General features: G+C 35.4%; 1 protein-coding gene across 1 annotated transcript in view; it reads left to right on the forward strand.

The window, feature by feature from the left end:
• LOC306856607 (uncharacterized protein) overlaps nucleotides 1-18,594 on the forward strand; it is a gene marked incomplete at its 5' end in the record, with an annotated part of 79,525 nt that overhangs the window by 30,786 nt on the left and 30,145 nt on the right. Inside the window, 2 exons of the mRNA XM_079395967.1 lie at nucleotides 7,303-7,425; nucleotides 15,115-15,237. Coding sequence (XP_079252093.1) covers nucleotides 7,303-7,425; nucleotides 15,115-15,237 — 246 coding nt within the window. The remainder of the gene's footprint in view (nucleotides 1-7,302; nucleotides 7,426-15,114; nucleotides 15,238-18,594) is intronic.

Below are 18,594 nucleotides of genomic sequence, written 5' to 3' on the forward strand. Positions count from 1 at the left end.
GCAAGGAGACATGAGGGCAAGGGAAGCGTGAAATAAACAGGAACTGAGACTAAACTTCAAAATAAAAGACATGAAAACAAGAACATGAAACAAAACCCAAAACAGACCTTACACATTCATTCATTTTTATTTTTCTTTATTCTTTCTATATACTTTTTATAATATTTATGTATTTTTTTGTTTTAATTTTCTTTTTTTATTTATTTATACTTTTTATTACCTTTTTTAATTTCTTAGATTTGTAACTTTTTTTATATATGCATTCTTTCCATTCATTTATTGTTTTATTTATTCTTATTTTTTATTTATTCTTTTTGTTATTTATTTGTCATTTTTTTATGTATAAATTATTATTATTTTTTTTTTTTTTTATTCATTTTTATTTGTGTACTTTGTGTACCTTTTATGTTTCCTTTCTTTGGTAACATTTCATTTCACCCCTGAACTGTTGAAAAATGCTTTTAATTAAAGCATCATGAAGTAGATGATTGTTGGTTTTACATACACGGCTGATGTCAGATGTGTGTGTGTGTGTGTGTTTATGTGTGTGTGTGTGTGTGGTAATGTGGTCACATTAAGAACAGAAATATCTTTTATACAAATTTGACTTTTCAAGTGTGCATCTGGCTGTACACATAGCACATGTGGCCATGTCTGTGCAATTAAACTGAATGTTGCATTAGTCAGGTTGCTAGCCATAAAGCAAAAATACACAGTATGAATTATGTACAATTTGCACATTCACATTTGCATACTTGTGTAGTGTTTGTTTCTGGCCTTGTGAGATCAGCCCGTGTGCATGTACTGTACCACAAATCACCTGACACTGTCAGCTATAGATTCATTGACATTTACACACCCACATGGATCGATTTAAAAGTCACATCAGAGCAGCTGCAGATGTTTGAGCATAAACACAAATGATTAGCTGTTAAAGTCTGTGATATAGATTCACAGAAGGAGTTGGGTTTTATGTGAGTTTATTTGCTCTCTGCTTTGAATAATCACTGCGGTCAGCACTGGAGGATCTGTTATTAGTTTAGAATAGAAAGTTATGCTTTGATTTTTGAATGTCATGAATAAGTTTTGTTGTTGTTCTCATAAGGAACGTAATCAAAAGCAATGCGTACACAGGAAGCGTGCAGCTGGTTATCTTTTGAGGAAGAGCACAGCTGAATATCATCCCATAATTCATGTGACAAAGTGTTCGAAATTCTTTGCATGGTTTTAAATTGTGCTTTCGGACTGAACGGATCAGTTACATGAAGTGTTTATACAATTTTGACTTTCTTTGTTTAAAGCAATCCATTTTAAGATGAAGATTAGATCTTATAGAAATGAATTGGTGAATATGAACAGATGTGGTTAGTTATGAAGTGGCGGTTGATATGGATTATGTGTGGCTGCAGTTTTTCATATGTCTTACACTGTGACCCTTTTGTCTGCTGGTGTGTTTTAAGTGCACTATGTAGGCAGCAGGGGGCAGTGTGTATCTCCAGTGTACGGTAGCTACAACACAATATTCCATAATAATTGTACGGTATCAATTATGATGGATGAGGCACATTTTTGTCTTCTTAGCTTTTTGTTTGTTCATCAGTTTGTCGGTGTTAGAAATAAATCAGTATGGTAGATCGCTTCTCAGGAAATGGTTATTGCATAGATACAGAACACTAGACTTTATGAAGGCCAGGCAGACTTGCTATCGCTCATTCTCAGGGTTAGTGATTTGAGCAAACTCCTTACCTTAAGTACTGTACTTAAACTGATCATTTCCAGCACTATTTATGTTCCAGACATAAATTATTTCTTCAGAAGTTTCTAGAGTAAGAATAAAAAATAAATCCAGACTGCAGAAATTGTTCAATTGTTTATAAAAGCAATAAACAATGGAAAACTGTCCTGCTGTTTCAGATAAGATGCATAATATCATTTTGAGCCAGACGCTTCTTGCCGTTGGCTTCTCTGATGAGGGTATTTATGTGCTGGACGGCTGTATCTCTGTGCTCTTGGTGACCCTAGTGATGCTATCTGGAAGGTTTTCTTTGGCTCTGTCTGACCCGTATGATTCAACAGCTGTGCTAAGCTACAGTACTGACCCCCGTCTACACAGAAACACATTGACTTCATGAGAGGAAGTCACACAATGCACGGCTGGAATGCAAACACACAAATCTCTCGCACAGTTTGACTCATAAAGAGTCTGAACGATTCCTGGTGGCCAAAAATACATGTGCTAGATTGTTTTTCCTGTTGCTATTCATTCTTCAGAAATTCTTCAATATAAGCATATTTGAAAACATGGATAGAGGAAATAATGTAGTTTTTGCATAGATGTGGCGGTTCTGACAGGTGGTTTGTGTGCATTATATTCACAGTGATCTGAACATGTGGCAAAGTTGTTGAACAGATTTTCTCAAGCAGTGGATGCTACAGGCTGTAAAACATATATCACTTTTATGTGTGAGTGTTTGTGTGTGTGTGTGTGTGTGTGTGTGTGTGTGTGTGTGAGTGTGTGGTGTGTGTGTTGTGTGTGCATATCTGCACATCTCTGTGTGTTTGAGGATAATAGATTTATAACTTACAGAACCAAGAACATTCCATATGAATTCTTTATCTGCAGAGGTTGCAAATGATTAAAGACATAGTTCATCCAAAATTGAAAACTGTCATTGCTTACCTGCTCTCGTGTTGTTTCAAATCGATATGACTTTCTGTCTAACACCCAAAAGAACAATTTTTTTTAAAGAAATATAAAAAGAAAATTTACTTAGAAATGGGTGCCGTCAGAATGAGAGTCCAAACAGCTGATAAAACCATCACAATAATGAAGTTGTAAGAAAAAAAAATCCATAATTTAGATGTTTCTAACTTCAAACTTCCAGCTAAAATACTAGTCCACTATCAATAATATTGCTTTCTTGTCTGAATCAGGAGAAAAACATGCACCGATCAAGCACCCTTTATAAATATGTTAGTGGATTTTGATGTGAGAGGACAAGGAATGGACTTTTTCAATGGAGGAAGCATTATTATGGATGCACAGAAGTGATGGGTTAAAGTTAAAATGTCTTGATGCATTTTTTTCTTACAAACTTGCATATTTTGGCTTCACAAGATGTTAATTAATGGATTGTAGTGGTGTGGATTACTTGTGGATTTTTGTGATGTTTTTATCAGCTGTTTGGACTCTCATTCTGACGGCACCCATTCACTGTAGAGGATCCATTGGTGAGCAAGTGATGTAATGCTATATTTCTACAAATCTGTTCCCATGAACAAACTCGTCTACATCTTGGATCGTCAGAAGGTACATTTTCTGCAAATTTTTATTGAACTATTCCTTTAAATTTCAGTTTGGAAATTTTTTTTTGGTTAGAAACACACTTCTCAACACTTCTAATTTGCTATGAAACATAAACAATGATTACTGATGTGTGTTTTTTCGAGTTAGTGTGGTGTGTTCTCGTGAGTTTGAATAGAGGAAAATCAATTAAAAGATCGGCTGGCTCTTTGTTTGTGGTTGTTCTGTTTATGATGTCAGAGCTTTATGATCTATTGTTCTTTTTGACAGAATGTCTCTGTTGCTGAAACAAGTCTGTTGTAACTCAATGGAAACGTGCCTGAACATCATCTAACTCATGACATCAAATTCCCGGCCAGTTTTCTATCAACAAACTCGCACTGTGCTAAACTGAAAAAATACATTTAAATATCACATTGTCTTAACGCAAACTGCATCTGAAAGTTATGCTCCTGAAGAACAGAAGGATGGAATTGACTTTTTAAGATAAAACTGTATCTCTCCCAATAAAAGTGTTTTGCTTTCAGATATGAGAAAACTGATCTGTACAGAGTGAGCATGTTAAATTGTACTTATTGCAAAATGTATATATATATAAAAAAGAAAAACACTTAAAAAAAAAAAAAAAAGCAATTTAATTAAAAAATTAATTTAAGATAATTATTACTAAAAAATTATGAAAATTAAGGGGAAAAGAAAGGAAAATAAAAAAAGATTAAAATGCATTCAAAAACAGAGAAAAGACACAAAACTTAAATGAAAAATGTAAAACTACTTTATTAATAATATACCAAAAAAAAAAAAAAGTCATGTCAGGAGGGTATTTCTTGTTAACAGTTTTTCATGAGCATTTTCACCTTTGCTCATCCTTTCAGTTAAGATTGGTTTTTGCTGCTTTATCTTCAGTAAGTACATTATATATCAACGGTATTCAATTTAAAGGTGCAAAAGATCCAGTCTTTGACAGTCAAAATCGATACAGATGAGGATATTAGGCTGTGAGAGCCAAAGCAAAGGTGTCTTCATCATTTAAGCCCAATTTTATATGAATGTTAAAACGTAGCATTAGATGTTTTGATTAAAGCATAAAATACCATAATATGTATGCAGGTATTAAGTTCACACACTGTAAAAAAAAAAAAAAAAAGAAACTTGAGCCAACTTAAAATTTTAAGGAAACCAGCTTCATCAGATTTTGGAGTTTTCTCAACTTGTTGTTTTAAGTTTATACAACAAAAGTTGAGAATCTCCTACAAAAACAAGTTGAGCGAACTCAAAAATCTGCTGAAGCTGGTTGCCTTAAAATTTTAAGTTGGCTCAACTTTATTTATTTTTTATACAGTGCATACTTGTTTCTCTGAAAAACATCGCAACAGTCAGTTATTCTACTTTGAAATATTTGTTCTGTGTCGGAATGTCTGTTTTTGTTTTGGTCTGTGTGACTCCGCCCACTGACAGTTTACCCAATAGGATTTTGAGACCTCTGGTTGCCAGTCTTTTGTGATTGGCTAATATTTTTGGATGTGGAATGAGTAGCAGTGTTCACTATCGACGAGGTGTTGGTACTGTATATAAACACTGTCGGTCAAATGATTATGAGGTGATGGTAGTGAGATAAATACTGTGTTGGTTGCTAAATGAGCTGTTTTTGTACTAATTGTATCTGTGTGGACTGGGACAGGGACTTCTGAATGTTAATATTAACATTAGAAAAGTGAGAAAAATCCTTTTTTTCCTCATATGACCTCTAGTTTTTGCTGTTTTTTGGGGAGTGGGGGTTTGATTAGTTGGTTTTCAGTGTGTTTTACACTTTGTCTTCCTAATACGTGCCAGACTTCATTATGTGGTCGTGACCCCTGACCTGACCCCGCACACTGCTGGTAACACCCTCCTCCGAAACCCATGTCTCTGTCTCTGTGCAGGTGCGTGGCCTAAAGCAGGACCCCTGATGGAAGAAAACGCTGCCATTCCCACAGGGTGTCTCTTTCAATCCTTGATCAGCAGGTCGGCCTCGGGTCATGAAAGGGGTCATGACCTATTAGTGAAGGAATGTGGTTCATCTCCATTTCCTTGTTGATGTTACAGTCTGGATGTAGACGATTGTATGTGCAGAATTATTGACCTGTCACTCATTTTATTCACATTGTGGTTAAATATAATAGAAGTACTGGACATAGATTGTTTTAACATGTTAACAGTGTTGTCGAATTTTTCAGTGGTGAAGGAAGCGTCACTCTTTCTCAACTATAACTATATTCTATATTTGGTGAACTTTAACTATATTTGCCAAATATCCTTCTTCGGTACTTTAATCTATTTAGTGATGGTTAAACACTGGTAACACTTTAAAGTAACAGGGTTGCCAATAATAACATGCATTAACTTTAGATGTGAATTCTACTTGTAAAGCATTGCATTTCTACCTAAACTAGAACATATTGAGCAGATTTTGCTTCATGTGTCTTTCTTGAACATTTATAAACCTTCAAAGTTGTCTAGTTTTTAAAATGACAGACACTAGACGTGTAATGGTGTGATCACCTCCGGCAGCAGCTCCATTCTCTGATTCATGGTTTATTTCCTCCTCCAGCTCACATCGCTCGGCTCTTCAGGGGCCAGTTTGTTGTGGTGAAATAATTTATTGAAATAATGTTTTTGTCTTGTCGATCTGTGCTGCTCGAGCCGAATTGTTTCGTTCAGTCTGATTTAGTAAACTGATTCCACTAGTTCACTAAAAAGAAATAATGTTGATTTTCTTGCACAGACCGATCGTTTCACTTCGTAAGACCTTAATATATTGTCAGGAAACACTTTCTTTTATTCTCAAAAACGGGCAGCCGCTGAATTGCATTTTATGAATCAACAAAGACCAAGGTTTCAGCTAAAAGCCTTCTTTACTGTTCAACTCAAGAAAAACAAATCTTGGATGGCCTGAGGTTGAGTAAATTAACAGCTAATTTTAATTTGGGTGAACTATCCCTCTAAGGAGAATGTTTGAATATAATTGGGGTAACATTTTATTTTAAGGAGAAATTCTCACTATTATCTAGCTGCATATTATCATGCATATTACTGGCATACTGGCTGTTTATTAGTACTTACAAGCACATGTTAATGCCTTATTCTGCATGACCATATTTTAGGTCCCTTAATTCTTAGTGCCTTACTAAGTATTAATAAGCAGCAAAGTAGGAGTTTAGGGAAAACTTTTAAGTTAATATGTGTTCCCTGTGCTAAAGTGTTACCATAATTGGAAAAGCATAATGTTTTTACTATAGAGGTTATATACACATGTGTACTTGTATTTTCTCATAACCAGAATGCACCAAACATTATAAGTAACAACATGCTCATAGAGTAAAAAGATATGGAAACTGCCAATGTGATGGCTTTCTGTTGAGCACTTTCCCATGAAAACTCAACTGGCGGTCTGGATTACAGTAGCTTCAATTACATAATCAAAAAAACATTATTGTCAAATCCTGTTAAAGTGAAGAACAGCTAAATGTGTCTTTCATTACACATATGATTTACTCATTGGCAGCAGACCGTCATGGGCAAAATATCTTTTTATTAAGACTATGTTAGGTCATTTTTAAGATGGAAAAAGTATATTATGTTTTATTATGGCAGTGAATTTCCAGCAATAAGCATTTGTTGAGACCTCATTTGACCTATGCAACAAGCTTGTGAGTCTTACTCCAGCCTGTTTCTATATAGAAAAAAAGACTAATAATAGACCTGATATGTTATTTATTTTATAAAGTAGCTTTTTATACTTTTAGCAATAGTAATAGTGATGCTTAATTTAGCAAACAGTCCTGTCAATTGGTCATAATCCACCCCCATGCATACGGGTGAAGTTTCATAATTGTTTTGTATGAATATGTACATCCATAATTGTAAACATTTGGAAACAATTGTCCAAACATTTGCAAATCTGTAAACGATCTGCATCTGTAGTTCAGACTGTAATGTGTTTGTTCTCCCACTATCAGATGTGAACGAGTGTGAAGAGACCAATGGAGGGTGTGAAGCTCTTTGCTGTAACACCATCGGCAGCTTCTACTGCAAGTGTCCCGCAGGTCAAGAACTCAAAGAGGATGGCAAGACCTGCCAGGGTGAGTCCCATCCTCTCTCTCTCTCTCTCTCTCTCTCTCTCTCTCTCTCTCTCTCTCTCTCTCTCTGCAACTGATGCTTTTCAGCAGACAGATACTGTCTGCAAAGATGGCACTCTCACTAGAATACCAGTCAAACCACTTGCATGTGGGTTCTATTTCCTGTTTGATCCATTATGAAGATCAAAATTTACAACTTCCTACTTGGAGAAGTACAGAAGGTCACCTGGAAACTCATGCAAAAATCTAGAACTCTGATATCACTGAGATGCAGGACATTCACTATTATGCAAATAACCCTAGTAAAAAAGTAATATTTAAAATGCACTTATTTCATACTAAGTATAGTTCAAATCTATTATATAGATATATATTAGGGCTGTCAACGTTAACGCGTTAACGCATGCGATTAATCTAAAAATTTTAATGCGTTAATATTTTTTTAACGCAAATTAATCGTTTGATTAGGTTTGACCCCCAACTTCTTGCCGTCATCGCAGCGCGGAAGGTAATATTGCCTGCGTCCCAATGTGCACACTATCCATCCTAAATTCTATGTGATGTTAGTCATTTTCAATACTATTTATGGCAGATAGGGTGGATATATGCACATTGGGACGCAGGGATTGTGTAATTATGATGCGCTTGGCTCGACAACAGTGAAGTGAACGCAGAGAAAGAGAGAGTGTCCGAGAGAGAGAGAGAGCAACACTGTGCGAGAGATATGTATATTCATATGTGATAAGGGTACAGCAAACCAGTATTGCCAGGGTCTCGGTTTTCCCGCACAATTGGGCTGTTTTGAAGATACAATCGCGGGAAAAATGACAGAGCCGTGGGTTGCAGTGTTTTGGGCTACTTTTATAATGTACTGCGTCTGCCAAAAGTATACACATGTGATCTCAAAAGGAAGTTATTACAAACACTCGATGGTGGTTTAAATTGAGTTCTGAGTAAAAGTGTACTATTAATCTCATAAATTGTCTTATGTAGCATGATGCTAATATTAGCTCTAATGCACCTGCAGAACAGGTCCAATTCTTCTTCATAATGCATTTTATCATAATACTTCATGTAAAAGGCTGATAATGAATGAATTAAAACAAAAGAATAATAAGGATTATGTGTCATACCTGGCGAAGGTGTGAAAGGTTATATATATATATATATATATATATATATATATAAAATAACTTTATTTGGAGTACTACTTGTGCACAATGCTCATTTCTTAATGTTAATCATTACTGATGAAGACTGTATGCTTTTTTTAATAATATCGGTCTTTAAATGCAAGATATTTAAAGTGTACCTGAAGTATACTTGCAATAGTTCTACTTTAGCACAATCAAATATATTTCAGTATATCTTAAGTTAGACTTCATCTCTACTTCCGCACAATTCAAGTGCATTAAGTACAAAATTAGTTGTTCCAATTTAGCAGACTTTAAGTATACCTGTTTAGTATTTCAGAAGTACAATTGCAGGGTATTTTTATTAAGTACATAAATATTTAAATGTATTTGTAGAATACTTAGCATGAAAAATGTATTTCAAATACATTTTGGTATATTTACTTTTCACTAGGGAAAATATACCTAATAATTTATTTAGCGAGCATTTTCAGAGACAGGTTTGCAAAATGCAGAGATCCTCTCTGTCAATTATTTTACACCTCCAGAACAATTGGTAGCATTATTAGCATTACATAGATAGATAGATAGATAGATAGATAGATAGATAGATAGATAGATAGATAGATAGATAGATAGATAGATAGATAGATAGATAGATAGATAGATAGATAGATAGATAGATAGATAGATAGATAATGTCATTTATTATGTTAGTTAATGCCACAGTCTAATCATTGAACTCATATGACTCTGAAAATCCTCAAATACACTGAAGAATGTTGGAATTTGGTCCAATTTAACCCAGTTTCTCTGCTCGTATAATGTGTTTGGCACACACAAGAGACAGTTTCTCTGTCTGGTTCTTCATATCCATCTGAAAAATGCCACTGCGAGATTTATTCATCTTTCTGATATTTCAGATATTTGTATCCATCCTACACATGGTTTAGATCTTGTAACTCTTTCATATTAAACCAAATCCTGCTACCCATATTTTATATGCATTTGAATGCCAGAATATAAAAGCAGCAACTCTGACGGCTTCATGAACAGGTGAATAATGTATATTCTATTTATGTCAATAAAAATGAAAATATCAGAAAAATATTGGACCACAGAATACAGCAATTATCCAATCAGAATCAAGTAGTCTAGAGAGCCAAACTATTTTATTCCTTTTATATGACTTCATGGTAGATAAAATTAGAACAGTAGAATTAATTCCACTCATATTGATTACATTTGTGCATAAGTGTTGTGAAATACATGAGATGCAGACATGGAAGGAGGAGAGAGAGTGTCAGCTGAAGGGCTTTTCACAGGCAGGGAGGGAATAAAACCTGCTGTTTCAGTCCGTCCCTCTCAGACTGCTTAGACTCTCATGAGACGTTTGCTGCTTTTTCAATCATAGACACAGTCAGGCATTTATGATTCAATATCTGGTAAATCATGACAGGCTGGTTCATGCTTTGTCTCGTGTGTATGGGGCTAAATTTTCATCAAGCTGATCTGGCCTATTATTCTGGCTATTGGAATCATTTGAGACACTGCCACAGGCCAAACTGTTTCCATGGATACAGCCGATTCACTATGGGATACCAGATACCAGGTGAGAACATTTATTGGTCCATTTAAACACAGGACTTCCACCTGAGATGTTCTGCATTAGTGTCTAATAATAGTTTCTGTATTGTTAAGAAATATAATGGAGTAGGAGTTCCAAATATTTGTAATATTTATATGTATTAATTTCTAAATTTATTATATATAATAGTATTACATATTTTGAATTAGATTTACATTTTATATTTTTAGTTTTCGATTTAATTTTCGATTTAATTTTATGTGCTTTTGTTAGTTTTATTAGTCATTTTTATTTCCCTTGCAAAAAGTAATATATTTAAAATGCATTTATTTCATACTAAGTATAGTTCAAATCTATTAAATATTGCTTGCTTACTGATATAAAAATTATAATTAAACTTTATTTGGAGTACTACTTGTGCACAATGCTCATTTCTTAATATTAAGCCTAAAATGTGTTTTAATATCACTATTGATGAGGATTGAACTATCCCTTTAAGTACAAAATTATTTGTTTCAGTTTAGCAGACTTTTAAGTATACCAGTTTAGTATACTAAAAGTTCATTTGCAGGGCATTTTTATTAAGCTCATAGATATGTAAATGTATTTGTAGAATAGTAGAATAAATACAAAAAAATTCAAATACATTTTAGTATATTTATTTTTCACTAGGGTTAACAATAACAAAACTGATATTCATAGAGTTCTGGGTAAGTTACTCTAAAAATGTATTAATTACTAGCTACTAATTACATCTTTAACAGTGTAATTAGACTTCTGACCTAATTACTCTCTCTAAAAAAGTATTGCATTATTATTTTCTAAATCCCACATCAACCTCGAACAGTAGAACACTACAAGAATTGCAAAATTCCATAAATTATTCTTGAACGTTACATTTTAACATTAGATGTGCAATTTTGATGTTAAATACACTATTGTTTTATGTCGAATTGTGTTATAGTCTATTCAATATTTAATGCAATTACATCAGAAGTAACTGTATAGTAAATTGCAGAAAAAAATAAGCGTAATCCCTTACTTTTTCAAGGTGAAAGTAATTACGGTAAATTACAGTAATTAACACTGTATACATATTATCTTTTTCTCTTATGAAATTAAAATACATATAAATTCTGAAGAAAATGTGGGTGGTTTTTGCCACAAGCCACCAGCAAGTCTCTAAGATGTTTTGATTTCTCAATTAGCAAGCATCAGTAATTATTTTCATGTTTAAAATGTCACAGTCGTCACTGAACTAAAACATCTTGTTAACAGTATAAGGACGTCTGTCATCAGCGCAGAACACGGTCAGGAACTTCCTCCGCTGACTCAGCGCGTCGGTCGCCTCGAGCTACATCTATAAACACTGTTTAGAGTTCCAGAGTATTCAAGAGAAGCCAAACCAAATGCTTTCACCAATGTGGGGAAACATTTCTTGGTAATTTAATTAAAACCCAAACCAAACAGCAGTATAGATGGAAAGTCAGCTCTGGTCTGCCAGCTTTCCTGGCTGGAGACACTTTTCTGGCACAGGCATGAATCAGTGGCTCAGAATCAGCATGCATAGTTGAAGTATTACTCCAGCGTGTGGGTTACCCTGATTCAAGTGACAGATGAACCAGAACTAACCTTTGAAAAGCCGAGCCAGATATCGGAGTTCTTAGGGCTGCAGTAATCAGCAAAATTGGTGAATGTTGTGTTTTGGCGACTGCTGTTGCTTGTGCTTTCCAGAATCTGGGGGGATTTGCTGAAAGATGCCACATCAGTGGGGATTTAAATATCAAAAGAGACTGTTCAGAAAGTCAATTCAGTTCCAGGTTTGTTTGATGTTCTTAGCATTGGAAAGAAAATGGAAAGTTTTACACACATCCCCAAAGATTCAAAAGAGATCTCAATTTTGTCTCAAACTATGCCCAGATTTGCTCTAGATATAGGATGCAGATTTGTAAACTTTTCTTATTTTGTTTAAATGCCATGTTTTTCCCATTCAGCACTGCCCTTCATATGCTAGAAGATACTTAAATGTTTCTCAGAAGACAAAATAAGTATGGTTTAACCTGATCTTCATATTCAGAAAGTCTTTACCCCCCCAGCATGCATTATGTTTCCTTCTGGAGCATCAGTGTTTAAACCTTTGTGTATGAGTTGCATATGAGATTGTAAAAAGATGAATCTTAAAATCATTCAGCCGCTGCTGAGAAGGGATCAAATATGCAAAAGAAGAAGATCTTGTGGGACCTGGAGGATTTTTCTGAAGAACAGAGTGCAGTTTACCTGCTCAGTACAAACAGAACAACCATAACACAAAAATAAACTAAATAAATCAATGTAAGTAGACATCTTTTATATAAATATCTTATTCAGGACAGTACTAAATAATGTTTTATGATCCCTCTTATTTTGGTATAATACTGTATTGACCCGAATATAAGACAACCCCCTTTTTCCAGATGTACCTTTTGGAAAAAGGCTTTTTGAAAAACAAATCTTGTGTTTTACTGACAAAAAAATAAAAAAATTCTTCATATTGCATATTTTTCCTATTTAAAATGTTAGTTTTAAAAATAACAGGTAGCCCATCTGAATTATATAACATTTAGTCTATCCATCTCATAGTGGCCTACCAAAATTGTATTAACGGTAGAAGTGAAATCTTATTGTAGCTTATCAAATCTGGGTACTGTCTTATGTTTTAAAATCACTTACAGAGGAAGTTTGATCCCATCAGGCTAACATGACAGTCACAACTCATACTGCTGTCAGCTTTTCTTTTTCGCAATCTTTACAACACGTTACATTCGTGATTGCATTACGCATTTCATGGCACACTCGTTTTACGCGTATTTGGCACCACCTATTGTTGTGGGTGTATTATTGACATTTGAGAGTTTTTTCAGATATATTTCCAAGAAAAAAACATGGTCTTCTATTCGGGTCAATATGGTAATTAACATTTAGCAGATTCTGCAAGGCGTATGGAAACTTTGTATATATAAATATATATAAAAAGATAATTCCGATGTTTTCTTGCATTCTGATATTTTTTCATCACAATTAGAAGTATAATACATACTTCTAAAATAAGTGAAATGTTTTCTTCTCAAATTCTCATTAAAATAAATATTTTTATTTAAATCGGCATACTATTTAAATTTTAATTTGTATTTCATGTTGTCTTGCTGTTACAGCCTGCACAGTTGGTGAGAAAATGTGTTCAATGTTCTTTGAAATAATGACACAATGCAAATAAATCGATGACCTATTTAAATGTGTGCAACAAAGTTTAAACAAACATTTTCATGCTTTGCAGGAAGCTTGTGATTATTGAGGCCTCCTGGCATCTCAGTCAGTAATTAAGATTCCACGTAGGTAAACAACCGGCTGGTTCCCATTACCAACTGACTTTATGTAGTGTTTAGTGCCAGCTATCCTATAGTGCCATGAATACTCAAAATTGAGCTCAGCTGGTGAAGTATATAACAAGATTGTTACCAGATTTAAATAACTTCTTTAGTCAAACTTTCAAACCTTGATTTGACCAAACTCACACATGAATCTTTGTACAGGAAAACTGTATATTCCATTTGGCTCCTATTAGAGAATTATAGCTATTAATGGAAAACCGGCCAATGAAAATATCTCCTGCGGTAATGTCATGAGGTGACAGAAACACAAAGCTGGTCATTAGTATATTAGAGGTCAAAGGTCGCTCGAACACAAAGCTCATTTGTTCATTTTGGAGTCAGTGGCGCTTGTGTTGGCGGTGTCTCGCAGGTTTTGTTTGGAGAGAAAGCAGTGTACATGGTAAAGAGACCTGCTGTGAGATCGTATGGATGTAGACAGTCGTAACTGAGTGATTTTTAGGATTTTTTCCTCTTAGCAGGAGAGGACACCCTCAGGAGCGGCCTGCCAATCTGCTCGTGATCTTTATGGTCAAATCAACAAGAGTCGACTGCCTGTGCGTTTGAATTTCATGTTTGCTTACTCGGAATCAAGCAGCAAAAATGTGGCAGAAACGTATTTCTGAACTTAAAGTGCTGGGAAGCGTCTTTGAAACTAATTTCTCGATATGAAAGCTATTTATTAATTAGTGTATTAAAGTAAATGTTGCTTGTTTCTTGAGAAATTAGAAATATTAATTGATTTTGCATATTTATTTAAAGGGGACCTACTATGCAAAATTCACGTTTGTATTGTTTTTAAACACTATATGTGTCAGCAGTGTGTGTGCACAACCACCCTGCTGTGATAAAAAAATCCATCCACTACGTTTCCTTTAAAAATATTTATTTTCAAATATAGTATATTTACATTTAGGTGGGAACAATGTGAACAGATGAATTTACACTAAACATTTTTGTGTTTGTTTTGTTTTGTTCTTCTGAGGTTGGGTTAAAAAGAAAGTTAATGGAGTATATTTTATAAGAAAGTACTATTTTAGTCTTTCTACTTCAGAATTTTGAGGACCAATTTCCTTTTTGCTTTCCCTCCTTTTCCAGTGTTTACACTAACGAAGTCAAGCGACATGGGAGGAATAGGAATAGTAACTGCGCCAGTGCAACATGTCTATCTTAAAGCTGATCTCAGAGCAGTAACAGTGTCTTTCTCAACAGACCATGACTGTTAGTTCTGATCTCAGTGGGCAGTGTAGCTTTAAGAGCCACAAAACCTACAACATTTCAGTGACCGTGAATGTACTTGTTTTCTCTTTTTTGTGGTTTGTTCTCTATCTTGATGGTAAGCGTGCGAAACAAACGGCCACTTCTCTTTGTTTATTTGTAATCTACTGATGTCAGACATTTTTCCAAGGCAAGCAGATTCTGTTTTGAATTTGAACCAACTGATTTTGTATGCTGAAATTAGAGGTGAATTAAAGACGTATACAGGTACCAGGCCTTATTCGTAACTGAATCTGATGAATGATTCATAACACAGTATTAAATTGTGTGTTTATATGTTCTTCCGTAGATATTGACGAATGCCAGGTGCATAACGGCGGCTGCCAGCACAAGTGTGTGAACACCAGGGGTTCGTATCACTGCCAGTGTAACGCTGGATCTCGACTGCACGTGGACGGACGCACATGCATCGGTAAAACAGCCAGACCTGCCCAGGTTCACGTTTCACCACAAAATCAAAGGACATCAAATCTGGTGTAAAGGAAATGAATGTTTTTAGGACCGTTAAAAACTATGAATTACTGTGTCAAGTATCGCTCTATCCATCCACCCATCATCCATCAATTCTGCCCTACAAAGGCAAAAGACTAACTCGCTGGAGTGTGAAACTGAGAAAAATGACTTTAAAGTTTTTTTATTTGCCCAGCCAAATTAATTATAGGTAGGACACTGGAAATTTGGCAATTAGATGTTTTTGTAATGAAAATGATCTACATTAAAAACACTGTGAGCTGAAATGTGAGCTCTTGCTTTGCATTGTCTGCAAAATCACACCAAGGCAAAAGACAGTAACTTCCACATTATCAATATTTGGTTGCTGATCACCATTTACAAAATCGTTACAGTAACACCTGTATAAAATCTAGTGAGCATGGGCTCATATATACATCTCAAATAGGCTATTAAATATAGGAATTTTTTTGACCATAACAAGCAGACTAAAAAGTTAAATGTGAGTGGATACCATTTTGCAACCAATTTATTTGCTAAGCTCAGTAACGTAAAAGAATGCTAGACATTACGTAATTGCTTTTACAGTATCTCACAGAAGTGTCTTTTCATGTGACAACACTGAAGAAATGACACTAAATTTGCTGTCACCTCAAAATAACTCAACACACAGCCATTAATGTCTAAAGCGCTGGCCACAAAAGTGAGTAGACCCCTAAGTGAAAACGTAGGGGTGTATGATTCATAACACAGTTGAATGAAAATAGCCAAACCTAAAAGAACGATTTGTGGATTGATGTGAACGCCAGCGAGCAGGAATGCTCAGAATGCTTGTCGATTAAACATCTCCGGTGATGTTCGTTGTCATGGATTGATTTTATCGGGTTAAGGAAGGATATGGATTTAATTGCGAACTGTTAGTACTGATGTTATAATTGATCATGCTACATGCTACGGCATTCTAGTCCACAAGTGTCCAACTAGAAGAATAATCTGCATTATAAAAAGGAAAAAATAGCCTAATAATAAAAAAATCTTTAAAGGTTATTCACGATTATGTATTGCTGCCAAGGTATCTAGTCTTTGCAGTGCTTTGTTACATGGAGCTGTTTGGTAGATCACGATCTATCTAATTCCTTTGTCTAATAATCTGACAGATCAGATGTATGAAAGCTATACAAGTTACACTGTTATTAAAACACGGCAGTCTTTAATGGTCAGTAAAACAAAGGGAGAGCACCTTATAACTCCAAGCTGGCACTGTAACTTCATATTGACGCGCGGCTAAACAAAGGCAGGAAGCCATAACTCATTTTGAGCGAAAGAGCCGTAACTGGTGTTATACGGTGCTCTGCTTTGGTTTCTCTGGGGCTTTTTGAAGTTACGGTTAAGACGACACATTATTTTCTCTGAAAAACAATTAAATTGACTCAAGATACTTATGCACATGATAAAGGATGTCTTGAATGTCCCAAAAATATCAATAACTCATTTTCGACCAAAATCGAAGTTACGGTCTTTTGCCTTTGCTTGTTCTATTGTACTATCCGTCATCCATCCATCTATCCATTGCTCTATTGTTCCATCCATCCATCGCTCTATCATTTCATCCATCCATTGCCCTATCATTCCATCCATCTATTCATCCATCGCTCGTGTTCCATCCATCCATTTATCCATTGCTTTATTGTTCCAGCCATCCATTGCTCTGTCATTCCATTCATCCATCCATCCATCCATCCATCCATCCATCTATCCATTGCTTTATCATTCCATCCATCCATTCAATGCTTTATCGTTCCATCCATCCTCTCTAACGTTTCATCCATCAATCCATTCATTGCTTTATCGTTCCATCCATCCGTCTGTCAGTCCTCTGTCGTGTGTGTCATGTGTTCCCGCCTCATGTTTCCTTATTTGATTTGTTTCCTGTCCTTGTTTAGTGTGATTATTAGTTAATTCTTTTCCAGCTGTGTTTTAGTGATTATCCTGTGTATTTATAGTTCTGTCTGTTCAGTTTGATTTCGTCTGGTCTACTCGTTACTCCCTGGTGTTCCTGTCTGTGTCAGCCTTGCCTTGTCTTGCCCTGCCTTGTTTGGAGTGATTAAAGACTGTTATCTGAGTTTACATCCTCGTCTGCGTGTTCCTGTATCCTCCTCGTGTGTGCACCATGACACCGTCCATCTATCCTTTGCTTTATTGTTCCATCCATCCTCTCTAACGTTTCATCCATCAATCCATTCAATGCTTTATCGTTCCATGCATCCATCTATCACTCTAACGTTCCATCCATCCATCCATTCATTGCTTTATCATTCCATCCATCAGTCTATCGTTCCATCCATCCATCCATTGATCTGTCATTCCATCCATCTGTCTATTGCTCTGTCGTTCAATCTGTCCATCCATCCGTCCATTGCTTTATCATTCCATCCATCCATCGATTTATAATTCAATCCATCCATCCATCCATCCATCCATCCATCCATCCATCTCTCTAACGTTCCATCCATCCATCCATTCATTGCTTTATCGTTCCATCCATCCATCTCTCTATCATTCCATCTATCCGTATATTGCTCTGTCATTCCATCCATCCATCACTCTATTGTTCTATCTGTCCATCGCTCCATCCCTCTAGTGTTCCATCCATCCATTTCTTTATCATTACATCCATCCATTCTTCCATCATGCTATCGTTCCATCCATTGCTTTATCATTTAATCTATCCATTCATTGCTTTATCGTTCCATCCATTCATCGCTCTATCAGTCAATCCATCCATCCATCCATCCATCCATCCATCCATCGCTCTATCGTTCTATCCACCCACCCATCTATCTATCTATCCATAATTTTATTGGCAAAACAAGTTTAACAAGTTTCACATGTAACCATCTGAAAAACATTTTGATTTAACTGACATAATGTATTGTACAATGCAGTCTTCCTCTAAAGGTAAAAAGTGAGAGAAAGCAAGAATGACGGACAGCTGATCAGACACACAGACGACAGAGGATGGAAGTGGAGAATACTAATACATAATAAATTACGTTTCTGGCATTTATCTGTCTGCTGTATGTGAGCTTATAGAGACTGATTTATAATTGAGAAGTTGAAAGTGATTTTCGCTGAGTTCCTTCATTCATGTTTTGGTTGGTTGAGTCATTGATGTTTCTGCAGCAGGAGTCATTTGAACTCGGGGTCTGCTAGAGTCAAACACTTCACGAAGAGTCTTTCCTTTATTATGACTCGTTTGATCTTTAAATTGAACAATAACAGCCTAGTATTGTCTTCTCATAGCGTCTCCACCTGTGTG

The sequence above is a fragment of the Barbus barbus genome, assembly GCF_936440315.1.
Source record: "Barbus barbus genome assembly, chromosome: 37".
Lineage (NCBI taxonomy): Eukaryota > Metazoa > Chordata > Actinopteri > Cypriniformes > Cyprinidae > Barbus > Barbus barbus.